A 27608-nucleotide genomic window follows, 5' to 3' on the forward strand; every position below is an offset into this window, starting at 1 on the left:
ACCCAGCTTCTCGCAATGATAATATTCTATATATCCATAGTACATTATCAAAACCAGGGAATTGACATTGCTACTTTATTCTCTTAAAGAAAGCATTATGAGGCATCATATTCAGATTATTGTTTAGGATTTAGTTTTTAATGTTGTTTTATCATGAAATGAACAAAACTTGGACTCGTTGAGGATGAACTGATTTGAACTGATTTGTCCTGAAGAGGTCTCAGTACCTTTGTGACTGTGGTCTCTTTTTCTTCCAGTTGATCACACCAGGGTTGTCCTACATGATGGTGATCCCAATGAGCCTGTTTCAGATTACATCAATGCAAACATTATCATGGTAAACTTTGTTTCTTGTGGTGTTTTCTGACTGTATATTGCTAGCCAGTTTTTGTATTTTAAATTCTTCCTCATGGCCTGAAAGCAGTTTTCAAATGTTTGAAGTATTTTCTTCCTAAATTTCTAGCCTGAATTTGAAACCAAGTGCAACAACTCAAAGCCCAAAAAGAGTTACATTGCCACACAAGGCTGCCTGCAAAACACCGTGAATGACTTTTGGCGGATGGTGTTTCAAGAGAACTCCCGAGTGATTGTCATGACAACAAAAGAAGTGGAGAGAGGAAAGGTATGCTATATACTCTACTTTTTTGAAGTATTGGACATGTCAGGTTGAACATGTTAAGAACTGAATAGGGACTTCCCTGGTGGCGCAGTGGTTAAGAATCCGCCTGCCAATGCAGGGCACACGGGTTCGAGCCCTGGTCCCAGAAGATCCCACATGCCGCAGAGCAACTAAGCCCGTGCGCCACAACTACTGAGCCTGCGTTGTGGAGCCCATGTGCTGCAACTACTGAAGCCCGCGCGCCTAGAGCCCGTGCTCCACAACGAGAGAAGCCACCACAATGAGAAGCCTGCGCACTGCAATGAAGAGTAGTCCCCGCTCACCGCAACTAGAGAAAGCCCGTGGGTAGCAACGAAGACCCAACACAACCAAAAATAAAATATAAATAAATAAATAAATTTATTAAAAAAAAAAAAAACTGAGTAAACACAGTAAGCTTACTCTGACCCTCTGGGAAAAAGGGAGTAGGAGAAATTTGATTATGACGTACTTTGGTGTAGTTTTCTTTATGTTTCTTCTTCTTAGGGTTCATGGAGCTTCTTGGGTCTGTGGGTTTATAGTTTTCTTCAAATTTGAACAATGTTTACTATTTCTTCACATATGAACTGCCAACCCACCCTGTCCTGGGATACCAATTACACACATATTAGGCTGTTTGAAGTTGTCCCGAGACTTTCTTCATTTTTTTTCAGTTCACTTTTTTCCCTCTGTGTCTGGGATGAGTTAGATAAGTTTCTTTTGCGCTATGTGTTTCAGTTAATCTTTTCTTCTGCAGTGTAGAGCCTGCTGTTCATCCTATCCAGTGTAATTTTCACAGTAGACATTGTCCTTTTCATTTAGGTTTTGAGTCTTTTTAATATATTCTATGTCTCTCTTCTTAACATGTCCATCATTTACTGTACCTTTTGAACATATGAAATATATTTATAATAACTTTTTAAATGTCCTTGTTACTAATCCTATTATATATGTCATTTCATTTTTCCATTTTAGTGGTTTAAGGTAGGAGAGTAAATCCAGTCTCTGTTACCCCATTGTGTCCGGAAGCAGAGGTCATAAAGGGAGTGTAAGAAGGCCTGTCTGGTACCTTCAGGGGATTAGAGGACTAATCAATAAACATTGATTTCACTTGTCATGTGAACTATACTCAGGACTTCTAAGCATTTAAAAAATTAATTTGAACTATCCAGACAATATATTCAGATAAACATTCAAACTCCTTACAATTAAAATTACCTTTGTCACCATCCCTCGTCCACCCAGTTGTTCCCTCCTCCAACATAAACCCTCTTATCAGTTTGATGTGTATTCTTCGACACTGTCTTCTTGGCATTTGCATATGCATGTGTATAATAGGCATTATATACCTACATTTGCACATGTACATGTATTTACATACATACATGCACCTATAGAAGTATATAGTGCTATTTTCTGACAAGTACTGTATGAAAAAGTGCTGTCATACAGTAACTTTATTGTGTATCTTGGTTTTTTTTCCCCCCAGTAAATATATGTTCTAACTTCTTCTGTTAGTACATATTGGCCTATCTCATTCTTTTTAGTAATCGCATGGTATTCCATGGTATGGATGTACCACCATTTGTTTAACCGTCATATTCGGCATTTAAATGTTTCAGTTTTTGCTCTTATAAACAGTGCTGAAGTGAACAATCTTGTTCTTGCTTTTGTATGTGGCAAGTGTTTCTCTAGGTTAGATGTCAAGAAGAATTGCTAGGTCATAGGGGATATGCATGTCATAAATTTTAAAAAAAATTTTTTTAATTTTATTTTTCTTTTTTTCTCCTATCTTTTTTCTGTTTTTGAAATTTTTTTGTTTATTTTTTCTTGTTTATTTATTGTTTTTGCTTTTGCATATTGCAAATTTTAATAAATTCTGCCAACTACCCTCTAGAGTGGTTGTCCCAGTGTACACTCCCCCCAAGCAGCATATGCCTAGTACCCATCTCCCTGCACTCTTCATGACACTTCAGGTTTTTAAAAATTATAACATCCCACACCTATAGAGAAGCAGACAAATCTCACTGAGTGACAGCTGTATGTGTTATCCCAAAGTGAACCCATCCATTGTGGATTTTTTAATATGGAAAGGTTCTCTGTTTTTGTTTGTGTTCTAGTCAAAGTTCTTTTTTTTAGATATACTTTAACTGGTTTATGTAAAAGTTGCATGGAATGTAGCAGTCATACCCTATAAAAAGACAGATGGGTGATTTTGGATTTTAGCCCTTCTAACGTAATTTTCATACCAGTTGTGAAGGGCAGTGTGATTTTGTAAGATTTTCGTTGTTGTACTGCTAGTTGTTACACTTCTGAATACCTTTGAGGCCAGGTCTGGTCATTGTGAAACAAAGGCTTCTGCTAGCAGCTGCCTGCAGTAACAGTAGATGTTCTTGAATTAACGGACAAGTTAAAATGTCTTCATAGTTTCTGCTTCAGGTGAGTGTCACCTGCTCTAAGTATGGAAAGGAAAACTGAGCCCTCCGTCCTGCCTGTTGCCTGATTGCAGTTGTAGGAGGCCGCCTGTTCTCAGAGGACTTGGGAGCTGTGAAGAGAGGGTTCTCGGGTCACTTCAGAGGGATCAGGATTGGTCCCTCTCAGAAGAGCTGCCAGAAACTCCTAGAATAGACAGATGTTGGGCCAAGTCACTCTGCCCCCCTCTCCTTACCTCCTTCTCCCGGCCTTTGTCTGTTTTCTCATTCTTCCTCTGTACTCTGCTGCTGGAGAGGAGGACATGATGGGCTTTCAGTCTCCTTGCGAGCGTTTCTGGTAACTTGTTCGCTTGTTATCCCCTCCAGTGCACAGAAGAAAAACCAGACTCTGAATTCCCTTTGACTCCTGGGCTTTAATTTAAGAGCTAAAGTATTAGCACTCACATTTTAGAATTTGTTTGCCAAGGTTTACATCAGAGTTTGGGAAACTGGGAGGAGGGCACAGTAGATTGCAGATATGCAGAGTCAGCTACAATGTTAGGAGTTGTGATTTAATTTGTCTTCTTTTGAGCGACCAGCAGTCCTCAGAATTGATTGGAGAGTGACAGCATTGCATACATTTAATAGTCAAAGTGTTTATTTGGGGATAATAAAAATTGTGTCAAATCTGTCAAAGAGGTTTTTGGATCTACAGAATCGTGGAGGGAAAGCTGAATTCAGAATAATACATAAAAGACCACATAAGCCATGCCAAGCAGAAAAGTAAACACTGTCCATTAATTCTTCTGTTGACCTTTCCTCCTGCCATGTTTTTTTTCTTTCCCTCAGTCATTGACTTTGGGGATGTCTGCAGCTGCTCTCTGATTTCTTGTTTTTTTTGTTTTTTGTTTTTTGTTTTTTTTGATTTCTTGTTTTATAACAGTGAATTTCTCTGTCTTCCTAATGTACAAGGTAGATTTCTCTTGTGATATTCGTGTCTTGGTTGTTGTTGAAAGTGAGTGGTGTGGGTGACTGCTCCCAGGAAAAAACAAGACACAAAGGCATTCTCCGCCCAGGACACATCACCAAATATGGGCAGACTCATCTCTCATTGAGCAAAATATCTTCCTCTTTGGCAGCCAGAATGATTCCCTTGGTGCCATATTCTCCAATCTGCCTGCTCTGAAGCCAGCAGCTATTGCAGACTTGGCGTTCCCAGGCACCCAGTTAAGCGAAGGTGACGTGTGTAGCAGGTATCAGATGGATCTGGATATAGAAAAAGCAGCTGGTTCAAAACCCCATCAGCTGCCTTTCTGTGCTGGAGTTATTCACACTTGGGTTAGGTAAGGCGGGGAGACCTCCTACACCGGCACGGAAATGAACCAGACAGTCTGGCTCATTGGGCAGCCCATCCACCTCCAGAGCCCCTGCTTGCCTTCCCTGCAGAGTGACTGGCAGATCTCCGGAATTCAGGACTGAGCGCATGCTAGACAGCACCTTCACACAGGGTAGTCCCCTTCTTTCTGCCTCTTTGGTTCCTTAGAGAGAAATAAACAAACACTGACTCTCCTTGGACCTGTGGCTTAAATTAGACAATTTTGCAGCAGCGGCTTTCTCTTCCCACTTCTCCCTGGTTCTCCACACACCTGCTTTTCTTTTTGAATTCTTCTTTCCTTCTTTCACAACCCAACAGTTAGATACCAGACAGGCCATATTCCATGTTAGTGATCATCAAGGAAGACTTGAACGTTGGTTTTCTTTTGGTTTCGGCTTTCATGTCAGACTTCACAGAGATTAACTGTCTTTTCTCTGATCCCTTCCAGAGTAAATGTGTCAAATACTGGCCTGATGAGTATGCGCTAAAAGAATACGGGGTCATGCGCGTTCGGAACGTCAAAGAAAGTGCTGCTCATGACTATACGTTAAGAGAACTTAAACTTTCGAAGGTTGGACAAGTAAGTATATTGTCGTACTTTAGAGACTTCGGTAACTGCGCGTGGTGTACACTAATCCAGGGTTGTGCGGTTACTCCTGTCTGCATACCTTCAGGCCTTCATTCACGCACTGAATAACATCCATCTATCAGGCGCCTTCTACGTGCCAGGCACCGTCAAGGTACTACTGATACATCGCAAACCAGACCGGCACAGTCCCTGCCCCCACAGAGCCTGGGGAGGTGGAAGGTTAAGGAGTAAATAACCAACGAAGCTTTCCGACTGTGCTCCAGCTGTGAAAGCCACAGGATGGCGTGTTAGAGAGTGACTGGGTACCCGAGATGAAGTAAAGAGGGAGGGCCTGTCTGATGGGGTGCCACGCAAGCTGAGACCTGAAGGTGGAGCAGCATCCGGGGGTCAGGAGGGGAGTGTTCTAAGCAGAGGGAGCAGCCGGTGCAAAGGCCCTGGGGCCTATTTAGTGACCAGATTCCATGGCATCAGCTTTTACTTGCTTGTAGTTCAGGTTTGTCCCTGGGGTGACTAACTTGGAATCCAACAAGATTTGGATTCATTTTAATTTCATGGTGAGAGGGGCTTACTTTCTCAAGGTCCTCTGGGGACAGAAAGGTAAGCGAAATAGCCTTTGTCCTCAGGGAATTGCAGTCGTGTAGCCGAGAGAAGCCACGTATACAAAGTCCTGTGCTGTCGAGCAGACACCGGCTGTCACACCCGTCTAAGGTGCTGGGGTTCTGCTGAGGCTGGGCTTCCTTTCGGCTGGGGCATCAGGGAGACCGTCTCAGAAGAGGGTGGGCCTTTAGGGCGGGGTCTCTGTGAGAGAAGATGGTGGAGGGAGGGCCTCCCAGATGAAGTGTCGTTGTCAGCCAGGGTTCTGAAGTGCCACCGTCAAGGAAGTGGGGTTTACAGGGAATGAAGGCAAGTGGGGAATTGAGGGAGTAAACTTGGGTTGAGAGAGGTTGGGACCAATTTGGGAAGAGCCTTAACTCTCATATGAAGAAATGTAAATTTTAGGGACTTCCCTTTTGGTCCAGTGGTTAGGACCCTGTGCTTCCATTGTAGAGGGCCTGGGTTCGATCCCTGGTTGGGGAACTAAGATCCCACATGCCGCAGGCATGGCCAAAAAAAAAAAAAAGAAATGTAAATTTTATTCATTGGCTGGTGTAGGACCCGTGACGGTTCTTATGCCAAATGGACACATGTGTGGAGACAGGTGCCTGGAAGGTGTCCTACAGCCCCCCGAGGGAGGAGTGGGATGGGGTGACTCCAGTGGCCAGGACGCCTGTAACCAGGAGGGCTCTGCAGAGGTCTAGGTCTGATGGCCTCTCTCCACGTTTTGCTTCTTTTTCCTTCCTTTGGAAATGAATATGATATAAAATGCCAGAATAAACTCTAGAATAGAGACACGAGGGATGTGACAGACCCCTTGGGGGGGGTGAAGTCTGCAGGGTGTGTAGGGATAGTTTGGCTATTGGAGGAGGAGGAGGAATCAGACATCGTGAGGTTTTGAGTCTGAGTGGACGGTGGCACTGTGGCAGAGGTCTGAAAAGCTGGAAGATGTACAGGATGGTAGGGCTTGAATCGTTTGGGTAAAAGATGGTAGGGGCAATGGAAAGAAGGGGACCGACTGGAGATAATTGTGGATGTAAATGTGAAGGAATTTGATGATGGCGTGAATGAGGGGCGAGGGCTGCAGCAGATGTGAGGAGGGAGGGAGGAGGAAGCGCAACCTGCTGGACATGTAAAGTTTGAGACGCCTTTCAGACGTCAAGGCGAGGATGCCAGGGAGGCAAGGGTGGAGGCTGGACGAGGAGGCGGATGGGATCTAGAGCATCGTGGAGGGGTTGGTTTTGATCGATGGGGATAGTACTTCTTGGCCACAGGAGGGAAAGAGGAGAAAGTGGCCACAGATACAGGGAGGGGAGCTGACAGGGATTTGCTCTAAGTTCTCTATCAGACCTGAGGCAAGGCCATCCTTTGACATTCAAAGGGAATAAGAAGAGGCGAAATGTTTGAGGAAAGTGAGGAAAGGATGAAATAGTCATTGTGTAGCAAGGCAAGAAATCCAGTAAATTTCTGGGCAGTGCTGAGTGCCCATTGAGGTGGTGAAGATGAACATTCAGTGATACCAGTCACCTGGTGTGAGTTTTCTCCAAGGACGCTCTGTTCTTTGGGTACAAAACAGGGAAAGTGGGTGGTTTGGTTCGTCCAGGCTTGGGGCTTCGCTGGGGCGGGGCGGGGTGTGTGTGTTTGTGTGTGCAGTGGATGGAGAGAGGGTGGAGGGAGTGGACGTCTGTGATGGAGAGTGGCTGTCAGGAGATTGCGTGGAATCTGAGCTGGGCACGCCGCCAGCGAGGGCGGGAGGAGGCAGGCGGAGGGTGGAGGAGGGGCTCAGTGGTCTGGTGAGTTCCAGGAGGTGGTCGGGGGACTGAAGTGAGCTGGAAGCCTCGGCAGTTGTGGTCCAGGGTGGGATGTCAACCTTCTGATGTCAGCAGGGGTGCAGTTGTGGGGAGAGGGTGGAGGTTCAATCGATTGCAGAGACTGAGAGAGGAGTCGTCAAGCGGAAATGAGACAGAGATTTAGAGGACATCAGACAAAGATTCCAGATAGGTTTTTCTTCAGGTTTAGTGATAAACTACCCATCTTCTCATCATCAAGTGTTTCTCAGTAGCAGGTGGATTTTTCTTCAGTTTTAGTGATAAACCATCCATCTTCTCGTTATCGGAGATTTGGGAGGAGCAGGTACGGGAAATGTTGGCGTTAGGGTTTGTGTTTTGCACCCTCGGATGCAGGTGCTGACGTGGGACCGATCATTTCTCCGGAATTGCTGGTCACAGATTATCTGCTTTTTTGTAGAGCTCGTTCCATGTTTTCTAAAGTGCTATCACATGATCTCATTTAAGCCTCCTAATTGCCTGGGAAGGAGGGGTGGGAGCAGAGACCTCAGTGGCCATTTACGAAGGAGGAGGAGCAAGGGTGCTCCGGGTGCTGGATCTCTCTCGTTCCCTGTCCTTTCTGTGACCCTGGTAGCCCCCTGATTTTTAGCTCACTGGTAACATACAGAAAAATCTTTTTCTGACTCAGCAGATTAAATGCACATAATTCAAGAAAGGATCTTGATTGTGGTTCAGATTCCCTGGATGTTCTGAAGGTTACTGGTGGTGGACACTGGTCTAGTTACTCTTTCTCTCTTTTTTTAAATCCCCTTTAAAAATGTTACTTAGCTTGGATTGTCTCCAGATATGTAGGAAGAAGATGTAGTGACGAATAGTGCTGTTACAGTGATCCAATCTGGGTAGACCCAGAACACGATGCGTTTTGGTTTTTTGTGGTCTTGGTACCCTTGTTGACCTTTATTAATGTCAGTCCTCAGAAGAGCACTGGTGTGCTGAGTCTCTTAACTGTCTGCTGCGCAGTGGCTGTGTGTTTAATTGAGGTTGTTTATTCCTCACGATGGTGTCGTGACTGAGAGATTCTTATCTCCACCGGCAAATGAAGAAGTTGAGGCTTAGAGATGCCCAGGGGCCGCAGTGAGTGTGAATCCTGAGATTTGGGCCTAAATCCACCCATCTGATTGCAAAGCCTATCTTCTTATCTGCTTTGCACCAAACAGAGGTTTAAATATATTATAATAAAAGTGTGTGTTGGGGGAGGGGAGGAGGGCCAGGTACAAAAAGACAAAGAGGAACAAGTGCTTGAGGGAATACCCGTTTTCTCATCCGGTGGGAGGAGAGCCCTGAGTCCCAGAGGCCTCAGTTGCCTCCCAGGTAGAGCTGCACTTGGATGAAGAGGATCAGGGACCTCGTCTGCCCCTGGCTGAGGATTCAGAGACTGGTTCAGGCTGTAGTTTCCTGAAGAACAAATAGCCGTACGAGACATCTTGGTTCTTATGACAGAGGCCAAGGGTTGCCTCCAGGATTGCTCAGCCAGACCCAAAAGGAGGAGAGATCTGGGAAACTCGTGAAGGGGACCTGTAAACAGTGTGTGAGGAGGCTCTGTGCGGGCCCGGTCCCCTGGCTCACGTAGGATCTGGGAAAGATGGGGACCAGACGATTCCTCAACCCCTTGATTTATTTAATTCTTTTCTGGTTTTTCTTGGCTCTACTCCAGGGGAATACGGAGAGAACGGTCTGGCAATACCACTTTCGGACCTGGCCGGACCACGGAGTGCCCAGTGACCCCGGGGGCGTGCTGGACTTCCTGGAGGAGGTCCACCATAAGCAGGAGAGCATCATGGACGCGGGGCCTGTGGTGGTTCACTGCAGGTGACCAACCCTTCCACCTCTAGGACGCTGCCTGTCCCGTGTCCTGACGCCCAGGGGGCTTGTTTTTACCTGCCCATCCCCAGCTCTTTAACTGAGGGAAAAATTTAATCTCTGTTTGAGGCATTAAGGGACCACTTTGACCCAAAGTACATTTCTTCTAGATCCTACGGGACCATCGTGTACCTGGGGGTGGTGGGGCAGAGGGTGGTAAACACAGTCCTTATTCTCAAGGAGCCCTTAGTCTGGTAATGTTTGCTTGGTTTTCTTTGTTAATATAGTAATTTAGGATTCATCTCTTTGATTGTGCTTCTGTTCTCTTTTTCCACGGAAATAAGGTATACTTTTTCCCCTGACAATATACTTGTTTGCTTCAGAAGATTCGGACCGCTCCCCATCCAGGCTTCTAGAAGCCAGGCCCATGGCCTCTGTACCAGAGTTCACAGGCTGCTGGTACCCAAGCTTAGGTTTCATGATTATACTGGGGAAAGTCTGGTTTCCGAAATCTCTTTCATATGCAAGTAGATGTGTGTGAAACGTTATTTATTCAGTTCTTTAAAAGCTCCCTTTTATTGAGCACTTGCTCTGTACCAGCATCTGAGCTCAGTGCTTTTCATCTGTTACTCATATTTGATCCTCACAACAACCCATTTCATAGATGAAGAAACTGAGGGTCAGAGAGGTTAAGGGAGTTGCCTCAGGCACATTGTGCTGGAGAAGCTGGGCTCCAAGTGTAGGATGGACTGAGTCCAAAGCCCTGTGCTCTTTGCTAATATATTTGCAAATATAAATAGACAATCTTATAAACACTCCCAAGAGCAGACATTGTTTCTGTTAATATTAATAGCTTGGTTTTGGTTATAAAACCCTCATGAATGACTCAGTTGTCCTCGCTCTTCATCCTTCTGCCCACAGTGCTGGAATTGGCCGAACAGGGACGTTCATTGTGATTGATATTCTTATTGACATCATCAGAGAGAAAGGTAGGTCATCTGGAGGACAAGAAGCTACGGTTCCTGTTTTCAGTTTATGGAAGGAAAGTGCTAGTGAAAATAGCCTGTAGAAGAGAATTGAATGTTAAAATATTTTCACAAAAATCTAGGCCGGAGACTTCAGCTTTCAGTATGTTTGCCAGAGAACAGAAGTGATGCTGTTTGAGCTTTTGGCATAAAACAAAGCCTAGGAGCTGTGGGTGCCACTGCTCTGGTCTTTTGTTGAACATGCAGCTGCCTAATCCTTGCTGATGGTATGGGACGGTGCTGTTGGAACGTGAGGGACCCCTCACTGCTGACCCTTTACCCTGTAAATTTCTAGGATCCTTGGTATTGGTCAGAAGGCCAGTGCTGTAGCCCTTGGAACATGTTCGGTTAGAACATTAAAGACTAAATTTGCTTTATCTCTGAGTCTGCTAACAGTTGTGCATTAAACCACTTCACATTGTCTCTGCAGTTTATCCTGATACTCCATGGTGTTTGCTTTGTAGGTGTCGACTGTGACATTGACGTTCCCAAAACCATTCAGATGGTGCGGTCTCAGAGGTCAGGGATGGTCCAGACAGAAGCACAGTACCGATTCATCTATATGGCCGTCCAGCATTATATTGAAACACTACAGCGCAGGATTGAAGAAGAGCAGGTACCAAGCCTAGAAGGCTGGCGTGTGTATTTTCAGTGGTTTTTTCTGCGCAGCTTGGTTATACTCTCCTTCCATGCAAAAGGACAGGCTCTGATAGATAACTGTCTTTCTTTGAAAGGGAGAAACAAGTTCCCAACCAGGAAGGGCCTCTCTGGAAACGAATTATTCCCTACTTCACAGCTCTGATTTTTCAGTATGGAGTAGCTCAGGAAGGGGCACCAGGCCTGACAGATTGGGGAAACAGCCACAGAAAAATTGGGATTTTCCCAGGCTCACGTGGCAAGCTTAGAACGCAAAGTTTCCAGCCTGTTCCACTTTTGGTCCAGGCGATATTCATCCTGATTCCATCTCTTAAATGAACGCCTCACTCTTAATAGCACATGGGGGTTTGAACCACCAATTTGGTCGAGTTGGAAACAGTAAAATTTCAATTTTAATAAGCCATGCATAATGAAGAACAATGTGGCATTGGTGCCTTTCCATTGGAAGCTCTTCGTAACAGACACAAAGCTGAGTTAAAGAGGATTGAGGAGGCTGCTCTTTTGGGAGCGTAGGCTTATCTCCCTCCCCAGCCCCAGCCCCAGCCCCAGCCCCATCCCCATCCCCAGCCCCAGCCCCGTCGCTGTGCTGCAGACTGCATAGTGTCTAAACACCAACAGTATTTGCCTGCTTTACCCTGTTTATTACCTTCCAGAAAACTCAGCTTCTCAAAATTGGACCTGCCACCTGATTGAAAGATTTCTAGCCTAGCAGCATAGCAGCCGCGTTACCAAAGCGTGGTTAGCCAAAGTTAGTTAGTTAGTTTAGTAGGTTCTCAGTCCACAAAGAAATACTCACTAGATTGTTTCCTTGTACAAAAACATCTTCAGAAGCAGTGTGTGTATAGAAAGGTACCGTCAAATAGTTAACAAGCTACTGGTTTTGAACTTTACTGCTTTAAGTCTGACTTTGTGTGATTTTAAGTGCTATGAACTGTTTAGATGGTTACTGTAGGCTATTTTATATTTGTCTTCCAGTTATATTAATTTGGGCCAGGAATACTTAAAGCATAAAGTTGCCCAAAGAGAAGGACTCCTAATAAATACAAGAGAGTATAGTACAGTTGGTACAAATGGGAAGTTATTCGGGAATATCTTGAAGAACATAATGTAGTCTTGTTCAGAAAAGCTGGGGGGAAAGCTCTCTATTTCACTCAGAAGCTTTGGTTTTTCTTCTTGTTTTGGAGAATTTAGGGACTTTCCCTCCCAGCTTTTCTGGCACTTCAGATCTTCCCATTACCATATGTGGTCCCTCTGACCCTGAATTTGAAGTTGTAATTTGGATTTAGGAACTACTTAAAAAAAAAAAAAAAAACCTTTGTTGCTGCTCTTTTATTGGAGGTGAGGGGTAGGAGAGGTAGAATGTAGACAGAATATAGTCTACAGAATGTAGACTATAGAAACTGAATGTCCCTGGTAATCCCATCCCAAGAGTACTAGAATGCATGCATGCATTCATCCACTCAGCCAATACTTTTTTGGTGCCAATATGTGTCAGCACATGAACTACTATTTGGTATATGAGCCTTTGGATTTATGTAGCCTAAATATATGTAGGCTTAGATTATATTTATTTTTAAAAATTAGATCCCGTGATATGTTGTTTTCTGCATTGTATTGTTTGATTCAGTGTAGGAATTTGCTACTTGATTTAGTGGTAAAGTAAGAAGTACTTTATTTTAGCAGAAGGTTTAAGTGGCAGACTTAAGAACATTAAAACCACCTGATTTTTAAATTAAGCAAAAGAACAAAACTCATTTAGGATAATTAATTATTTTGAAATACAGTCATTTCCAAAATTATGAAGCATTAAGGACCTTTGGGAGTGGAAGAATTGCTACAGAGGGATAAATGAAAAAAAGAAAAGGCAGTAGAGAAACAGACAGCACTGGAAGGAGGAAATGCAGAAACAGAGGTGGGAATCTAGAGGAAATGCAAATGAGCAAGACTGAGAAAATTCTCAGCTCTTTATAAATGGATCTTCTCACACTCTGCTGTTTACTTGGAAGTAGATTTCTTTTGTTAACTTCCATTTCAGAATTAAAACAATTTTTTTTTTTATTTGCAGAAACAATATAATGGAATTCCCTTCACCCACCTTTCCTGACTGTTAACATTTTAACACATTTACTTTATCACTGATTCATATTCTCTCTCTCCATATGTATATATACACACACACATATATAAATAACTTTATATATACCTATATAATTTTTTAAATGAAATGTTTGTAGGTTGCAAACATTAATGTCCCTTTGCCTCCAAATACTCTGATGTGTATTTCCTAGAAATAAGGACATTCTCTTACATAAGTATAGTAAAATTATCAAAATCAGGAAATCAGCACTGATATAGTAGCTATTTTCAAATCTATAGACCATGTTCAGATTTTGCCAGTTTGTCCTACTAATATCCTTCGTGTGGTTCAGGGTCACATGGTGCATTTAGTTGTCATGTATTTTTAGTCTCCTTTAATCTGGAGCAGTATTCAATCTTTATCTTTCATGACCTTGACATTTTTGAAGAGTTCAGACCAGTTACTTGGTAGAATGCTCCTCAGTTTGGATTTGTATGATGTGTTCTCTTGATGAGATTCAGGTCATGCATTTTTGACAGGACGGTCGCAGAAGTGATGCTGTGTCCTTCCTGGTGCATCACATCATGAGCTCCCTCTTGGTTTGTTTCGCTCCTGGCGGTGTTAACTTTGATCACTTGATTAAGGTGTTGTCTGTCTGATTTCTCCACTGTTAAGTTGCTGTCTTTCCCTTTTTAGGTAATATCTTGTAGGTAGATACAAGAAACTATATAAATGAACAATTTTTCATCATACTTTTTGCCTACCAGTTTTACATTCATTCACGATTCTTGCCAGGAAAAATTACCACTGTGACGTTTGCCCAATGGTGATTTTCTCTTTCCACCATTCCCTTTTCATTTATTAGTTGGAAGCCTCCTATAAGGAATAGCTTTCCCATCTCCCTTATTTATTTACTCATTTATTTATTTATTTATTTATTTATGCCAGAGGGGGTGATAGTCCATTACTGTTACTTATTCTGTTGCTTAAACTGTCCCAAATTTGCCTAGTGGGAACCTTTTCGAGTTGGTTCCTGTGTTTTTTTGATATGTTCCCATTTTTGATTACTTCCTTACTCTTTTTGACACCACAAGATGATCTAGGTTCATCTTGTACTTTCCCAGCCATTTTTCTAAGGAGCCCTGATTCTTCTTATTGAAGAGTGGTATTTCAAAGCCAAGATGTGGATACTGGGTATGTTTGTTTGTACTGGTATAATATTCTTTGAATTGCTAATTAGCAAATTAATTACTCCTCTTGTCCAGCTCTCTCTATATAATCCCTCTCTCTCTCTCTCTCACACATATGTGTGTGTGTGTGTGTGTGTGTGTGTGTGTGTATACATACATATATGCATGAGGCCATGTCTCCATTTGTCCTGACTGTTTTATTTGTTTCCCTAGCCTTGTGCTTCTTCACATATCTTCCATAATCTCCTTGGTTGAATAAAAAGGTGTTTTCACATTTGTTCATTTGTTTATTCATTCCTGCATTAATTAAAGTCAGTTGTATTATGTGCCAGGCACTGTGCCAGATCCCGGAAATATAAGTAGTCATGTTCCTGAAATGGAAATAAATCCGTATGATGGAGTAGAAGGAGTTAGAGGGAGAGCATGGGGCGTGTTGGGTGAGATTAGAAAAGTCAGCAGAGGCCAGATTTCGAGGGGGCGGGTCTTGCAGGCCATATTGAGGATTTAAAACTTTATCCTAAGGAAAATGGGAAATCACTGAGGATTTTGAAGCAGGGGAGTGACATAAAAAGATCCTCGGGTCTTCCCTGGTGGCACAGTGGTTAAGAATCCCCCTGCCAGTGCAGGGGACATAGGTTCGATCCCTGGTCCGGGAAGATCCCACATGCTGCGGAGCAGCTAAGCCCGTGTGCCACAACTACTGACGCTGCACTCTAGAGACCTCGAGCCACAACTACTGAGCCCGCGTGCCGCAGTTACTGAAACCCACGCACCTAGAGTCCGTGCTCCGCAACAAGAGAAGCCACCGCAATGAGAAGCCTGTGCAGCGCAACGAAGAGTAGCCCCCGCTCGCCACAACTAGAGAAAGCTCGTGTGCAGCAACGAAGACCCAACGCAGCCAAAAATAAATAAATAAAAAATAAATACATTTATGAAAAAAAGAGATCGTCATTTTAAAAAGAGGGCCCTGGCTTGAGAGGGAAGACTGGGTGGGCACGAGGCTTGAGCAGCTGCAGGGGGACCAGCGTCAGTGAGAACCGATGGTGGTTTGGACGGGATAGCAGGGGCTGATAGTGAGCCCAGGGAGAGTAGAACCAGTAAGATTCTGTGATTAGATGTGGAAGGGGCCAGGGTGTTTGTAATCCTGACATTTGAGCCCAGAGCACCCTGGATGCATCATCGTGTTGCTCCATAACTTAGACAAGAGCGTTTTCATTTTACTCTCTCCCTGCTCTTGGCTTTTGGGCTTTTTTGTAATTTAAGGTTTAAGAATGTAACTGGGGTTACTCACGTGGAAAGATAGTTAATACCAGATGATTTTAGAGCCTCATGGTTGGTTCCTCCTTTCAACCTTGGCTGTGTGTCAGTTGACAAGACCGTAAGATTTGTTATAAACATTGCAAGAGACTTGGTAACCATGCTATGTCATTGAATTCCAGTGGAGGATAGATCAATTTCAGATCATTTTTTAGACCTCCTCTGAAATAAATTTCCCTCCACTCCCCAAAGCAAAACAAAACAAAATGAAACAAAACAGCCCCTACCCCCTGAGAATTTTTCTTGATCTATAAGACAGCCTGGGCTGTCATGGTTCCAAGAAACAAACCCATCTGACTTGTGAATCAGTTTTATTTCTTGTTTTTCCAAAATAAGCTAAAAAGCTCCAGCATTTTTATGTTATTCCTCAAGCTGCTATGATTTTTAAAAATAATTCCTGTTCCATTTGCATTTATTATTCCTCATTGGAAAATTCTTTTGTCATCACTTCATGTAGAAATATTGATTTTGATTTTCAAGAAAGTGTGTAGTAGGGAGAAAGAAATGGGGGGATGGAGTTTCAGTCATGCCAGATGAAGAGGTTCTAGAGATCTGCTGTACACCAATAGCAGGTGGTTAACAATATTATACTGTACACATAACGTTTTGTTAAGAGGATATCTCTCATGTGTTTTATTTTAAACCACAATTTTAAAAAAAGTGTTGAGTAGAAAGCATCTTTATGCTTCAGTTTATTTATTGTATATTAAAATTTTTTATTTAAAAAAATGAGTTAGGATTTTAAAACTTTTAAGTAAGTGATGTTCTCTGTCAATTCTTCCAGCTAATATTTAATTTTAAATTATATTGTATCTTTAAAAAAATTATTTCTTATGTAAGTCAGCATTTCAGTGCTAAAAAGTGTGTGACAGCTATTCAGAGGTGATTATTCACAAGGGCTTTAAATTTTTAAAACCAGTTCAAAAAATTCAAATACTATATAGACTCAGTGAAACATTTTCTCCTCGGATTTCTTTTTTGCAACTTCTTCCCTAGACTATAAGTTCTGTAATGACTGCAATTTATAATAAATTGGTTTGGCTGCTTTAACAGAGGCTAAATAATAGTGCCTTAAACAAGAGAGAAGCTTATTTCTCTATAGAAAAGTCCAAGCTGGCAGGCAATTTGGGGATCAGAGGGTATAGGGTGGGGACCTAGGTTCATCCAGGGACCCAGGTACATTCGGTCTTGTCCCTCTACTGTCCTTTAGGACGTTTCCTTTTCCACCTGGTTGCAGAGAGTAGGAGGAAGTGGAGGGCAAGCAGCTGCCTGTTAACGTAGGAGTCAGACTTTCTCTGTCGAGGGTCAGACGGTGAGTCTCTTAGGCTTCCCAGTTGCATATGGTCTCTGTTGCATACTCTCTCTCTTTTTTTACAACCCTTTAAAAACTATTAAACTTGTGATGAAGTAACTATTCTTACAAGCCTTGCCAAAGGTCTGGGCTAGATTTGTCCCGTAGGCCATTAGTTTGCCAACCCCTGTTTTAAGGTTATGACTAGAAATTGCACACCACTTCCTCATCTGTTAAAAAGGGCTGGGCCTTCCCTGGCGGTCCAGTGGTCAAGACTCCACGCTTCCGCTGCAGGGGGCGTGGGTTCGATCCCTGGTAGGGGAACCAAGATCTGCCGTGCCGTGTGGCGTGGCCAAAAAAAATAAATAAATAACATAAATAATAAATAGGGCTAATAATAGTATCTGTTTCAAAAGGTTGTTATGAGGATTAAAATGAGTAATATATTCAAATAGTGCCTGACACAAAGCCAGTGCTTAGAAAATTTTAACTGTTTTTACTGTAATAATAATTGATATTTAACTCTGTGAAAGAGAATTAGCATATTTTTCTTTTGTCTCCTGATTTTTGTCATTGTTTATGACATTTATATCATAATTATGACAGTTGTTCAGTGTTAGTGCTGTATTTAGATCAAAACTCAAGTCCTTTTATCATGGTTTCTGTTTCTCTGAATTCTTTGTTTTGATTTTGATTTATCTCTGTTGGCTAGATTTCATTACTAGCTGTTTTTTTTTTTTTTTAAGATAATTGCATTCTAAGTTTTTGCATGCTTAAAAATGTCCAAACATTGGTTTTATATCTAAAGGGTAACTTAGCAGGGTATAAGATTCTTGGGGGTTTTTTTCCCCACAGGATTTTTTGGAATTACGTGGCTGTGTTGGAGTCTAAAGTCAATTTGATTATCCCCCCTTATATGTGACTGACTTTTTCTGCCTGGAGATCCAATCCAGGCATATTCTTTATCGTTGATGTTTGGGAGATTGATTGTGAAGTTTTTCCTTTTAAAATGCAGATTCAGATTTTTTTTTTTTCCTTTGAGATTTCAGGAATATTTACTTGCATTATGTTCTAGAATACTTTTTTCTGTTTTATTTGTTCCCATCTTCAGGAATTCCATAATATATATCAAATCTCTTAATAGCTTTCTCCATCACTTTTATGTATTTAATTAATAGTTTAAAAAATATGTTTTCCTCTAGACTGTTTACAATGTCCCTTTCTATGTTTTTAGTTATTTAATTTTTTGCTACCTCTAATTAGACTTGAACTTACTGTATTTCGTGTCTTTCTTCTTTTATTTCCTTTCGTTGCTTCGCCCGCTTGCTTTTCATCTCCTCTGTTGTAATATAATCTCTTATTTACGCTCTTTTTTAAGAAAGCTCATGTCTCTAAAGTCTATGATATTAAGGCAGAACTATTTGTGTTCATCTTTTCTTCTTTCTTTGTTTAGGTTCTTTTTTGATGTGTTTTCTCCATCTGCCTTTTGCTCTTTGCTCCCTTTTTTCCTTTTTGTACCTTCCCCCCTTCTTTATATAGGTTCTGTGCTGACCCCTTCATTTTCGGATAGTCCATAGTGAGGGGAGGCAAGGTGGCTGAGGAGGTCCACAGCTTTGCTTGGGTTTGTTGTCTCAGTGCCCTGTTACCTTTGCCCTGGGAGCACATCCATGTGTTGGTGTTCAGGGGGTCATTCTGACTCTTTGCAATGCCTGTAGAGTCAGAGGGGTTAATAATGCTTCCTCCTACCCTGCCTCTCCTCTAGGCCACCTCAGCTGGGAGGGTGGCAGTGGACGGCAGAAAGGGCTCTTCAGACTGTGGGCCTTTCTACTGTGTTGAACTGGCTCTTGACAAGGCTTCCCCCACTTCTCCTGTGGCCTGCCATGGCTCAGCCCCAGGCCTTTCACTCCTGGGATAGCGACATTCAGGGGTTTCTTTTTCCTGCTACCACCTGAGGGGTATGTGTTGCTTCTCAGCTTCCTTCTTATTTTGGTCCACTTTTCACAGTACTATATCAGAGACACTTTATAGTTTGTAGATTGGAGTTGTACCATTCCCTTGTTTTATGTGTAGTAAGATTTCCCATTTTTTATTTAGCTGTTGTTTTTGGTGAGTTTTGAGCAAAAAGTTTGAGGAAAAAGAAATTCCCCTGGTGGATTTAAATTTCTTTTATGCTTTACATTTTATTTTGAAAAATTTAAAACATTCAGTACCACACCAATAATAGACCATTTCCTTTTGTCACATTTCTTTCAAATCTTTTTTCTTTTTAAAAGCAATCAAGTGTAACAGCTATATGGCTGAGATTCCGTTTGACACCCACCCCCAGGACCATCCCTCATCTTCACCCTCGGAACCCCAAGGCAGTAACTAGCCTTGCAGTCTCTTTTTGTATTTAAAAATTTTTTAATACAAATATCTGTATACAATATATGACATTGTTTTTATGTTTAGAATGTTTAGCAAGATGATATACTGTTTCATTGTTTTGCAATTTGTGTTTTTCCACCTAACATTGTGTATGTAATCTGTTTTGATACACACATACACACACACACACACACACACACACACACACACACACACTTTTCCTCTTCACTGTTGCATATTATTTCGTGATACGAATGTGAGGTATTCATTATGAGGTATTCAGTGTTCTCTTGGCGAACATTGTTAGGAATAGCACGTCACTGGACATCCTTGTCAGCTCTTTCTAGGCTTGGGTGCGTGAGTTTCTCAAGAAATAAACGTTCAAGGTTGTAAAATATATGTGCCTTTTCATCATTACCAGATACTAACTAGTTAGTACTATCAGTTCTGACTAATTGTGTACCAAAGTGATGGCACCAGTTCACCCTCTCAACAACAGTGAATGAAAGTCACTGCTGTATGTCAGTATTTGATATGGATACTTTTTCTAACATTTACCGTTTCTTGAATAATCCTGTAATGAAGGCAGCATTATAAGCATTATATAATGAAGATAACTTGATGGATTAGATTTTCGGAATTGGTTGTTTCTGGGTGAATTTAGGAGGAAAGAGTGATAAATCATCTAACTAAGAGTCCTACCTAATGCAGTTCATTCTGTATCTGAGATGAGATTACATTTTACTGGTTTTCTCTGCCTTTTTTCCCCCAGAGTATCATTGGGCTGAAAATAAAGTTTTAAATGTGCTAGGGTTTTTTCTGGAGTGGGCGTGGGGTGGGGACGATATGATAAAGTGTATTATTCTGCTAAGAGTGCTGCCATCTTTTGTACCTGTGTGCAGTTTTTACTTGGAGTGCATTTATTTCTGAAACTCTTTTCCCACCTGTTTACTTGAAAATCATTAAATGTGTTGCAAGTGAACTATGAAATGATTAGATGCTAATGTGGCAAAGAACGTGTGAATTCTCTCTTAGTTCAGAAACAGGTACATTTCGTTTAATACAGTAAGTTGTTAATGCATGACTCTCTGCTTTTGAATTGTATGGTTCAAAGGTCCTTTTCACCCATATGATGTATTTACATGAAGGAGATGAATTCCCTGACATTTGGTCAACATACCAGTATTCAGGGTCCAACTTGTCTGTCTGTCAAACTCTCTCTCTCTCTCTCTCTTTTTTTCTTTTTAATGAAATGCCTTTTTGACTTCTTCATTCCCTCAAAAAAGTCACAGTTCTTCATATATGCAATCTTCACTTTTCAGAAAAGCAAGAGGAAAGGGCACGAATACACAAATATTAAGTATTCCCTGACGGACCAGGCAAGTGGAGATCAGAGTCCCCTCCCGCCTTGTACCCCAACGCCGTCCTGTGCAGAGTAAGTAGAAATGAAGGAAAATCTTTTTACGTGAACATAATCCTATAGAAAAGCTTAAAAAAATGATACGTCTTTGCAGCACATGCCTTTCCTTGGTGCACATTGTTGTTGCCTAACTGGTTCTTGAGTGTGCCAGTGGCTAGCTAAACTAAATTTTAGTTGACCTAAACTGAAGGCTGCTTGCCACACTGGCTAGGAGTCTACGGGACTGTACGTATATCAAGTGCTGGTTCTCCAAGGAGAATCTAATTTTTTAAAAATATTTTATTTATTTATTTATTTGGTTGCTCTGGGTCTTAGTTGCGGCAGGCGGGCTCCTTAGTTGCAGCTTGCCGGCTCCTCGGTTGTGGCATGCAAACTCTTAGTTGCGGCATGTGGGATCTAGTTCCCTGACCAGGGATCGAACCCTGGACCCCTGCATTGGGAGCGCGGAGTCTTAACCACTGCGCCACCAGGGAAGTCCCAAGAATCTAATTTTTCTTTTGATGGGGTGTGGATTGTTGCAGAGGTAGGTAACACCCTTTTTGACGAGTCAAGACTCTTTGCTATGTAAAAGTAAGTAAATTGACCATCAATGTGTCAACACAATCATGGTCTAATTTTCCACAGTCAGCAGAAATCTACTGTGGGTATTTAAACCAGGTTAGCAAACTACAGCCCCCAGGCCAAATCTGGGCCATGGCCTGCTTTTGTACAGCTCATGGATGGTTCTTAAAGGGTTATTAAAAAAACACACACACAAAGAATAATACATGACAGAGACTGTGTATGGCCCACAGAGACTACATTATTTTCGGTCTGGTCCTGTACAGAAAAACTTTGCCAACTCCATGTTTAAACTAAAACATGTGATAAGAAAATATTTGTTAAATCGATTATGTGAATAACAATTGTAAGTTATTATTTTTCTGTATATCCTAAAGTCACTCTCTGGTATAACATTTACTTTTTATTTTCCCCTAAGAGTCTTATCCCTGTTTGCTTCTGATGTGGATTTTTAAACCCCTGTTGGCCTTAATACTCTATATAAACATTTTTGATAACATATATGAGGCTCGTATTTACATTTGCTTTCTATTTAACGTTGAAATGAAATTATATAGCAAAAGTATGCTCTCCACCAAGCTGCCTCTTCCTTCTGCCTGCTTTTTTCTTTCCCAGTGGACCGATGGGGAAAGTTGATTTTAAATTGCTATCTGCAGTGATTTGCAGTGGAACCAGCATGTCAGGGCTCCGAGTCCTTGCCAGAAAGCTTTCCCCACATGTTGGCTCAACAGAATTAGCTCTGACGACTCCCTTTTTACCAGTGGCCTGCCTGTGACTAACTAATAGGTTCTCTGCCTCTCTGTTCCCGTTGTCCCCCTTGTAGGGTGCAGACCCAGGAGACCCTGGCCCCTGCTGCTTGTTTCAGCTTGTTCCTCTCTGACCAGCCCAGAGCTGCTAGGTTCCTCGTCCCCCTGGACTGTTCTGGTCTCCACTCTGCTCAGCAAAACAGAGTCTGGGCTCCGATGCATTGACCCTCCACCCTGGGGCCCTAAACTGCCGGTCAGCTTCATGTTCACCTTCATGTCACCGGATTGGGGGCTGAATGGATCTGTAGTCCCTGCCTGACCGTTCCTACGCTTTGCCTTTACATTGCTCTGGCCCATTCAGATCCTTCTGCCCACAGTGAATACCATTCCTTTCTCTATGCACATGTCCCACCTTCCTTCAAGGTCTAACCCAATGCCTCATCGTACAGGCCTGCCTCGCTCCACCCTCCTGGAAAACAACTCTCCTTCCGCCAAACCCCGGGAGCACAGGGACTCGAGGCTCTTACTTCAGAATTATTTTGCTGTGTGTTTCTGTACGATATCCTCTCCTGTAATGTCAGCTCCCGGGGGCAGGAGCTATGTCTGTGCCGCATACGGTCCCCAGAGAATAGAGTATGTGCATTATAACTATCATGTAAGGTTCAACAGTATGTCTGCGTTTTTATTAGTGTCGTCTTCTTTTTATTCTTTTCAGAATGAGAGAAGATAATGCTAGAGTCTATGAAAATGTGGGTCTGATGCAGCAGCAGAAAAGTTTCAGATGAGAAGACCCGCCAAGACTTCAAGCACAGAAATAGGTATTTCAACAGAAGTGCTCTACTGGTTAATTGTTTATATCATTTGTGGCACTGTGAAGCAGGCAAATAATTTGTGACTGTTTTAACAAAGTGAACCATAATTGAATTTTAAAAACCAGCCTCTTTTTTCTTCTGCCTGTATTTCTTTTTCCAGGCTGGATTCATTAAACATTGAAATCAAATACAGAATTAATTCTGTGAAGGGCAGGGTTAGCACTTACAGAAAAATGGTTATACTGGTGATGAAGAGCAGGTATCATCATTCCTGCAATTTTTATTAAAGTAGGTTAACCCACGCTGTGCTGGGAGATGATCTTTAGGGATCTAGGGACTGTGGGGACATGGCACTGGATGGTCAGAGTCAGGATGCCTGAGTTTTCACCCCAGTGGGCCTCTGACTGGCTGGCTGTATGACACAGGGCACTGGACTTCCTGGGCCTCTGACTGGCTCAGCTCCACATCCCTTCCAGCTCTGATGCTGGGAATTCGACTCCCTTGTACGTCTCCTTCCTTCCAATCACCTTTTTAGACAGGGACCCAATTGTGTGATGTATGTTTAAAAGGTAAGTTTTTAGCGTTTCAAGTCGAAATTCCCATTTCAATGAATAGTATATTTAAAAGCTCTAAATCTACTTTAAAATGGTTTACTGCCTTGCCAAACTTTTAGATGTATGCTCCTTAAGAATTCTAACTTATTTCTTTGCCAGATGTGGACTTTCACCCTCTCCCTGAAAAGATCAAGAATGATGCAAGAAAGTTTACATGAAGAATGAATTTGAATTTGGAAGGCTTGCATTGTGGTTGACTACCTTCTGATAAGCAAAATTTGAAACCATTTAAAGACCACTGTATTCTAACTCAACAATACCTGATTTCCAATTACTCGTGTCCTCAGATAAGAAGAAATCATCTCTATGATGTAGACAGTGTTATATTTTATGGAATTTTATTTTAAATTGAGGAAGCAGTTAAATTGTGCTCTATATTTTCCAGATGATGGTGATTCAAATTCTAGTTATTGGCCTTTTTTTCTTTTGATAACCTCAACAAATTTAGTTTCCCCCCTGCTTTGTGGGGGATGATAGGGCACTTGTAAGAGGAAACATGATTGGGGATAATTAAGTAACAGCACCCTATAGAAGTGAGAACAATTTCATTTATCATCACTTATCCAGTAGTGGATAATTCATTTTGATGGCCTCTTATTTTGGCTAAATAATAATTAAGCCAGTGCCCCAGACTGTCTCCCCTTGCATTGCCATTAAAAAATCATGGGGGCGGGAATCATGGGAACTTAGGATAAAAGGCATGGTTTCTTCTTAGCAGTTGACCAATTACCATTCAGCCTGTTGACTGAGAAACTCGTGGTGGGAAAACGTTTGTCATCTTTTCTTTTCATTTGAGTAATTGTCTTGTATTTAGGAAAAAAATGCATCTATGGATAACCAGTTTTGGGTTATCACTTGTTGCTGACAAACCACCTGAAAACTGAGTGGCTTAAAACAGCAACTTGCTTTTCCCCATCTCTTCAAACTGGGCTGGACTCAGCTGAGCGGTTCCTCTCCTTGTCTTGCTGGTGTCACTCGTGGTTGGCAGGATGGCTGGGCCTCTCCGTCTGCATGCGGTCCTCAGGTCTCACCTTCTCCATGTGGCCTCGCCCGCAGAGTAGCTGGACCACATTTATGACAGCTCAGAGGTCCCAAGGGTATAAAGCAGTAGTGGCCAGGTTTAAGACTTAAACCCAGAAGTATCACAGCATCACTTCTACTGCCTTCTATTGATTAAAGTCAGTCCCAGGCCCAGCCCCGATTTGGGAAGAGGGGACCGCACGAGGGCATGAAGTGGAGGTGAGGTTCCTTGGAGGCCCCCAGTGTAACAGACTGTCAGAACCAGTGCCATGGAAAAACAGCTAAAAAAAGAGGTTAGCAAAAGTAGAAGCTGCTAGTGACCTTGGGAAGCTGAAGCTGGTTATGATAGCTGGTGTAAGCTGGAAGTCAGGCAGAAACAGAGGGCCTTCAGCGAGCTTCCTGAACCAGTTCTGCTGGCTCTTAGCGTATGCTCTGAACCACCGCTTTGGGAAACTGGTCTCTTAAGGATGGGTGTGTTCGGAAGGGCAGAGCATTTGAAAGCAGAACCACCTCATTGCCCTGGCCGCTGCAGAGGAAGGTGAATGGGGTGCTTTCTTCACGCCCCTGGTTTCGGTTGGGCCCCGCACCCATGCACGCAGCCAAGGCTGCAGTGAGGAGGAGCAGTCCTCGTGAGGCCACTCATCAGACTGAATTAGCAGTAGCTCATTTTTGTTTTAACCAAGCAGTAGGATTTGCTAATGTTCTACCTGAAGTGCCTTCTCCAAAGACATCCCTCTTTGCCCTGTGTGTTGAATCATCATTCAATGAGTGTATTTCAATTAAAGCATCATTGGTGGACTTTGTAAAGATAATAAAATGCCATGGCAGCTTTGCCATTAAGTCATGATCTTCTTAATTGGATTCTTCTTGCTTTGTCTCCAGAAAAGGAAGGACTAGATCCAACCCTGTTAGTAGCTCCTTTCTGAGGTCTTTACCTCCTTTGAAACCCTGAGGTTGTTTGGGGAGAGCCTGGCTGCCATTTTCACAGACAAAATTACATGACTTCCCCCCCCCACCGCTCCCCCCATCCATCCATTGAACTTAGAATTGTTGAAGGTAATTACCTTCTAAGAGGAATGTAAATGACTGCTGTCTTCTTGTCAAGCCTGTAAAGAGATTCCAGTTCAGTACTTGCAACAAGGATCTTGAATCCTGTTATTTGTATTGCATTGTCACATTGAATGGTTCTCCTTTTTGCGATAATGTTTTGACTCTGGACTTTGGGGGCAAGGTCTTTCACCAGCATACAAGGGTTTGATCGTACAATATATCTGCTGCATTAACGTCTCTGCCTGTAGCTTAAGATCAGTTGTTTTTGCACTTGGAAACACCTGATCTTGGCCAGCTTCGTTTGTAATAGGACATTGATTTCATTTAGATTTCCCTCCACGAAGTCGGCAACTATTATGTGGTGTAAACTGATGCCAAGACAAGATTAATAGTCCCTAGGTTGCTAAGGTTTGTTGTGTGTTTGGTAAAGGTGATTGCAGGTTCTCCGGTAAGATTACACAGGATGGATTCAGGTGGAGGGGCTGTGAAGATGGGGGAGGGGGAGGTGAGCTCGAGGTGCGGGTGTGAAAAAACAGTGGAAATGGAAGTTCCAAAGAGGTGGTTTCTGAGGAAGTCAGAGGGCCTGGGACCACAGCAGTCAGTAATAGTTGAATCAGGTTACCTGGAAAATAGGTGTGATAGCTACATGTCTGCAGTCTGCTTCTGGGTTGCTGGTAGACATTAAATTTGCACAATATTTCCATAGCTGGCTAAGTATTTTAAAATTACAAGCATAGGATTTTATATTTGGGGTGAAGAAATTATCTGGCATGTGGTATTGGGGTTTTTTTAAAAAGCCAAATTTCAGAGTCTTAATAGCCTGTTTTTTTTTTTTTAAAAAAGCAAAACAAGACAAAAAGACACCTTGTATCCAGTGTGTGGCCCTCCTGAAAATTCTGATCATCTCTCCCTTTGAAATCGGTAACTTTACAAATGTAGCTAAATGAGGATGAGAAAATACATGTACTACTTTCTTGGTGTTCGTGCATTCTTTACGGAGCCCAGTTGCTTTGGAACAGCCAAGAAAATCATCAAGATTATTTTTAGGGGTTATTAAGGGGTTACTAGGGTTTTTAAGAACTAATATAATGTCCTGGGTTATTTCTAGTTCAGAGGAATGTGGAAAAAGGTATGCAATTGTGAAGTGTTCTGTTGTAGCTTGTTAATCCGTAAGGGAAACTTAGACTGTAGACGTAAGTACAAACCCAGTGCAGTTTTTGTTTTTTTATGTTGTTGGGGGAATAAAGTTTTACGTCGTAAGCACATGGCCTCCCTGATTTCAATATGCCTTTATTAGGATCTGTATTAGCCCTTAATTTCGTTAAAATCTTTTTTCCTCTTCCTCTTGAAAAATAAGTTCCAAAATATAGTTTATTATATCTTCCATCCTTAAAAAGTTTGTTCCTTTTTTACTATGGGCAGTTCACATAAGGCAAAAATATTAAACAGTTGGTTTTAGTGTGTTGTATAACTTTGCTGTATATCAAACTAATTTTTACAAGTTTTCATCCTAAACCTCAAATTATGTAATTAATAATTTGCCTGTTTATTTATGACCTAATTGTGATTCTTTTATTAATAAAAGCTAATGGAAAAGGATCCTTTATTAAGTCGATGACTAGATCTACAGTTAATTTTCCTGCAGTATATGAAGTATTGTACCAGAGTATTAAAAGATATGTAATATTTTATTGATAAATCTCTCCTTTAAAAGGAATACGTTTTAGGATGTCATCATTTTGATGTGAATCATGTAAATGTTGATAATATGCACTGTTTATTATACATTAGTGTTTCAAGAGATTCACTTAATTGCCTTTTTGCCCACGTATATTATGTAGTCTATTTGCAATTGTTTTAAAAAAAAGTGACATTAAAAGAATAGTTTATGTAGAGAAACATTAGTGGATGTTAATTGTCTCCCCACCTGTATTTATGGGTGTTAGTTCAACTGCTTTGCTAGTTGCAAAGCAGTATTATCAGAGTAAAAGTGTATTTGTAAACTGTATGGGAACTAAAAATTAGGAATAAAACCATTTTCTTATATTATGGTATTTGTCATTTACTTCATCTGAAATGTCCAGGAAAAACTGGGATTACAGGTCCCTCAACCTCTTACACTAGCCAAATGCTGACATTTTGCAGCTCTTATCTAGAAGGGAACCTGGAATTCAGAATGAATGAATCAGTTCCTCAAGCATTTATTGA

The 27608-nt window shown here is 41.9% G+C and overlaps 1 protein-coding gene across 7 annotated transcripts in view; it reads left to right on the forward strand.

The window, feature by feature from the left end:
• PTPN11 (protein tyrosine phosphatase non-receptor type 11) overlaps positions 1-27449 on the forward strand; it is a 75758-nt gene extending 48309 nt beyond the window's left edge. For 3 of the 7 annotated variants that reach the window (XM_082353684.1, XM_082353683.1, XM_082353686.1), the window contains 9 exons: positions 258-337; positions 464-622; positions 4872-5003; positions 9096-9262; positions 10175-10242; positions 10743-10894; positions 20500-20612; positions 22620-22722; positions 23430-27449. In XM_082353684.1, coding sequence (XP_082209810.1) covers positions 258-337; positions 464-622; positions 4872-5003; positions 9096-9262; positions 10175-10242; positions 10743-10894; positions 20500-20612; positions 22620-22689 — 941 coding nt within the window. In that variant the 3' untranslated portion in view covers positions 22690-22722; positions 23430-27449. Of the gene's footprint in view, positions 1-257; positions 338-463; positions 623-4871; positions 5004-9095; positions 9263-10174; positions 10243-10742; positions 10895-13000; positions 19558-20499; positions 20613-22619; positions 22723-23429 lie in introns of those variants that run through there. The other 4 variants (XM_082353685.1, XM_082353688.1, XM_082353687.1 and 1 more) reach the window with 2 other exon arrangements.
• Positions 27450-27608: the final 159 nt, after the last annotated feature.

This window comes from Balaenoptera borealis, assembly GCF_965194805.1.
Source record: "Balaenoptera borealis genome assembly, chromosome: 14".
In the NCBI taxonomy this organism is placed as follows: domain Eukaryota; kingdom Metazoa; phylum Chordata; class Mammalia; order Artiodactyla; family Balaenopteridae; genus Balaenoptera; species Balaenoptera borealis.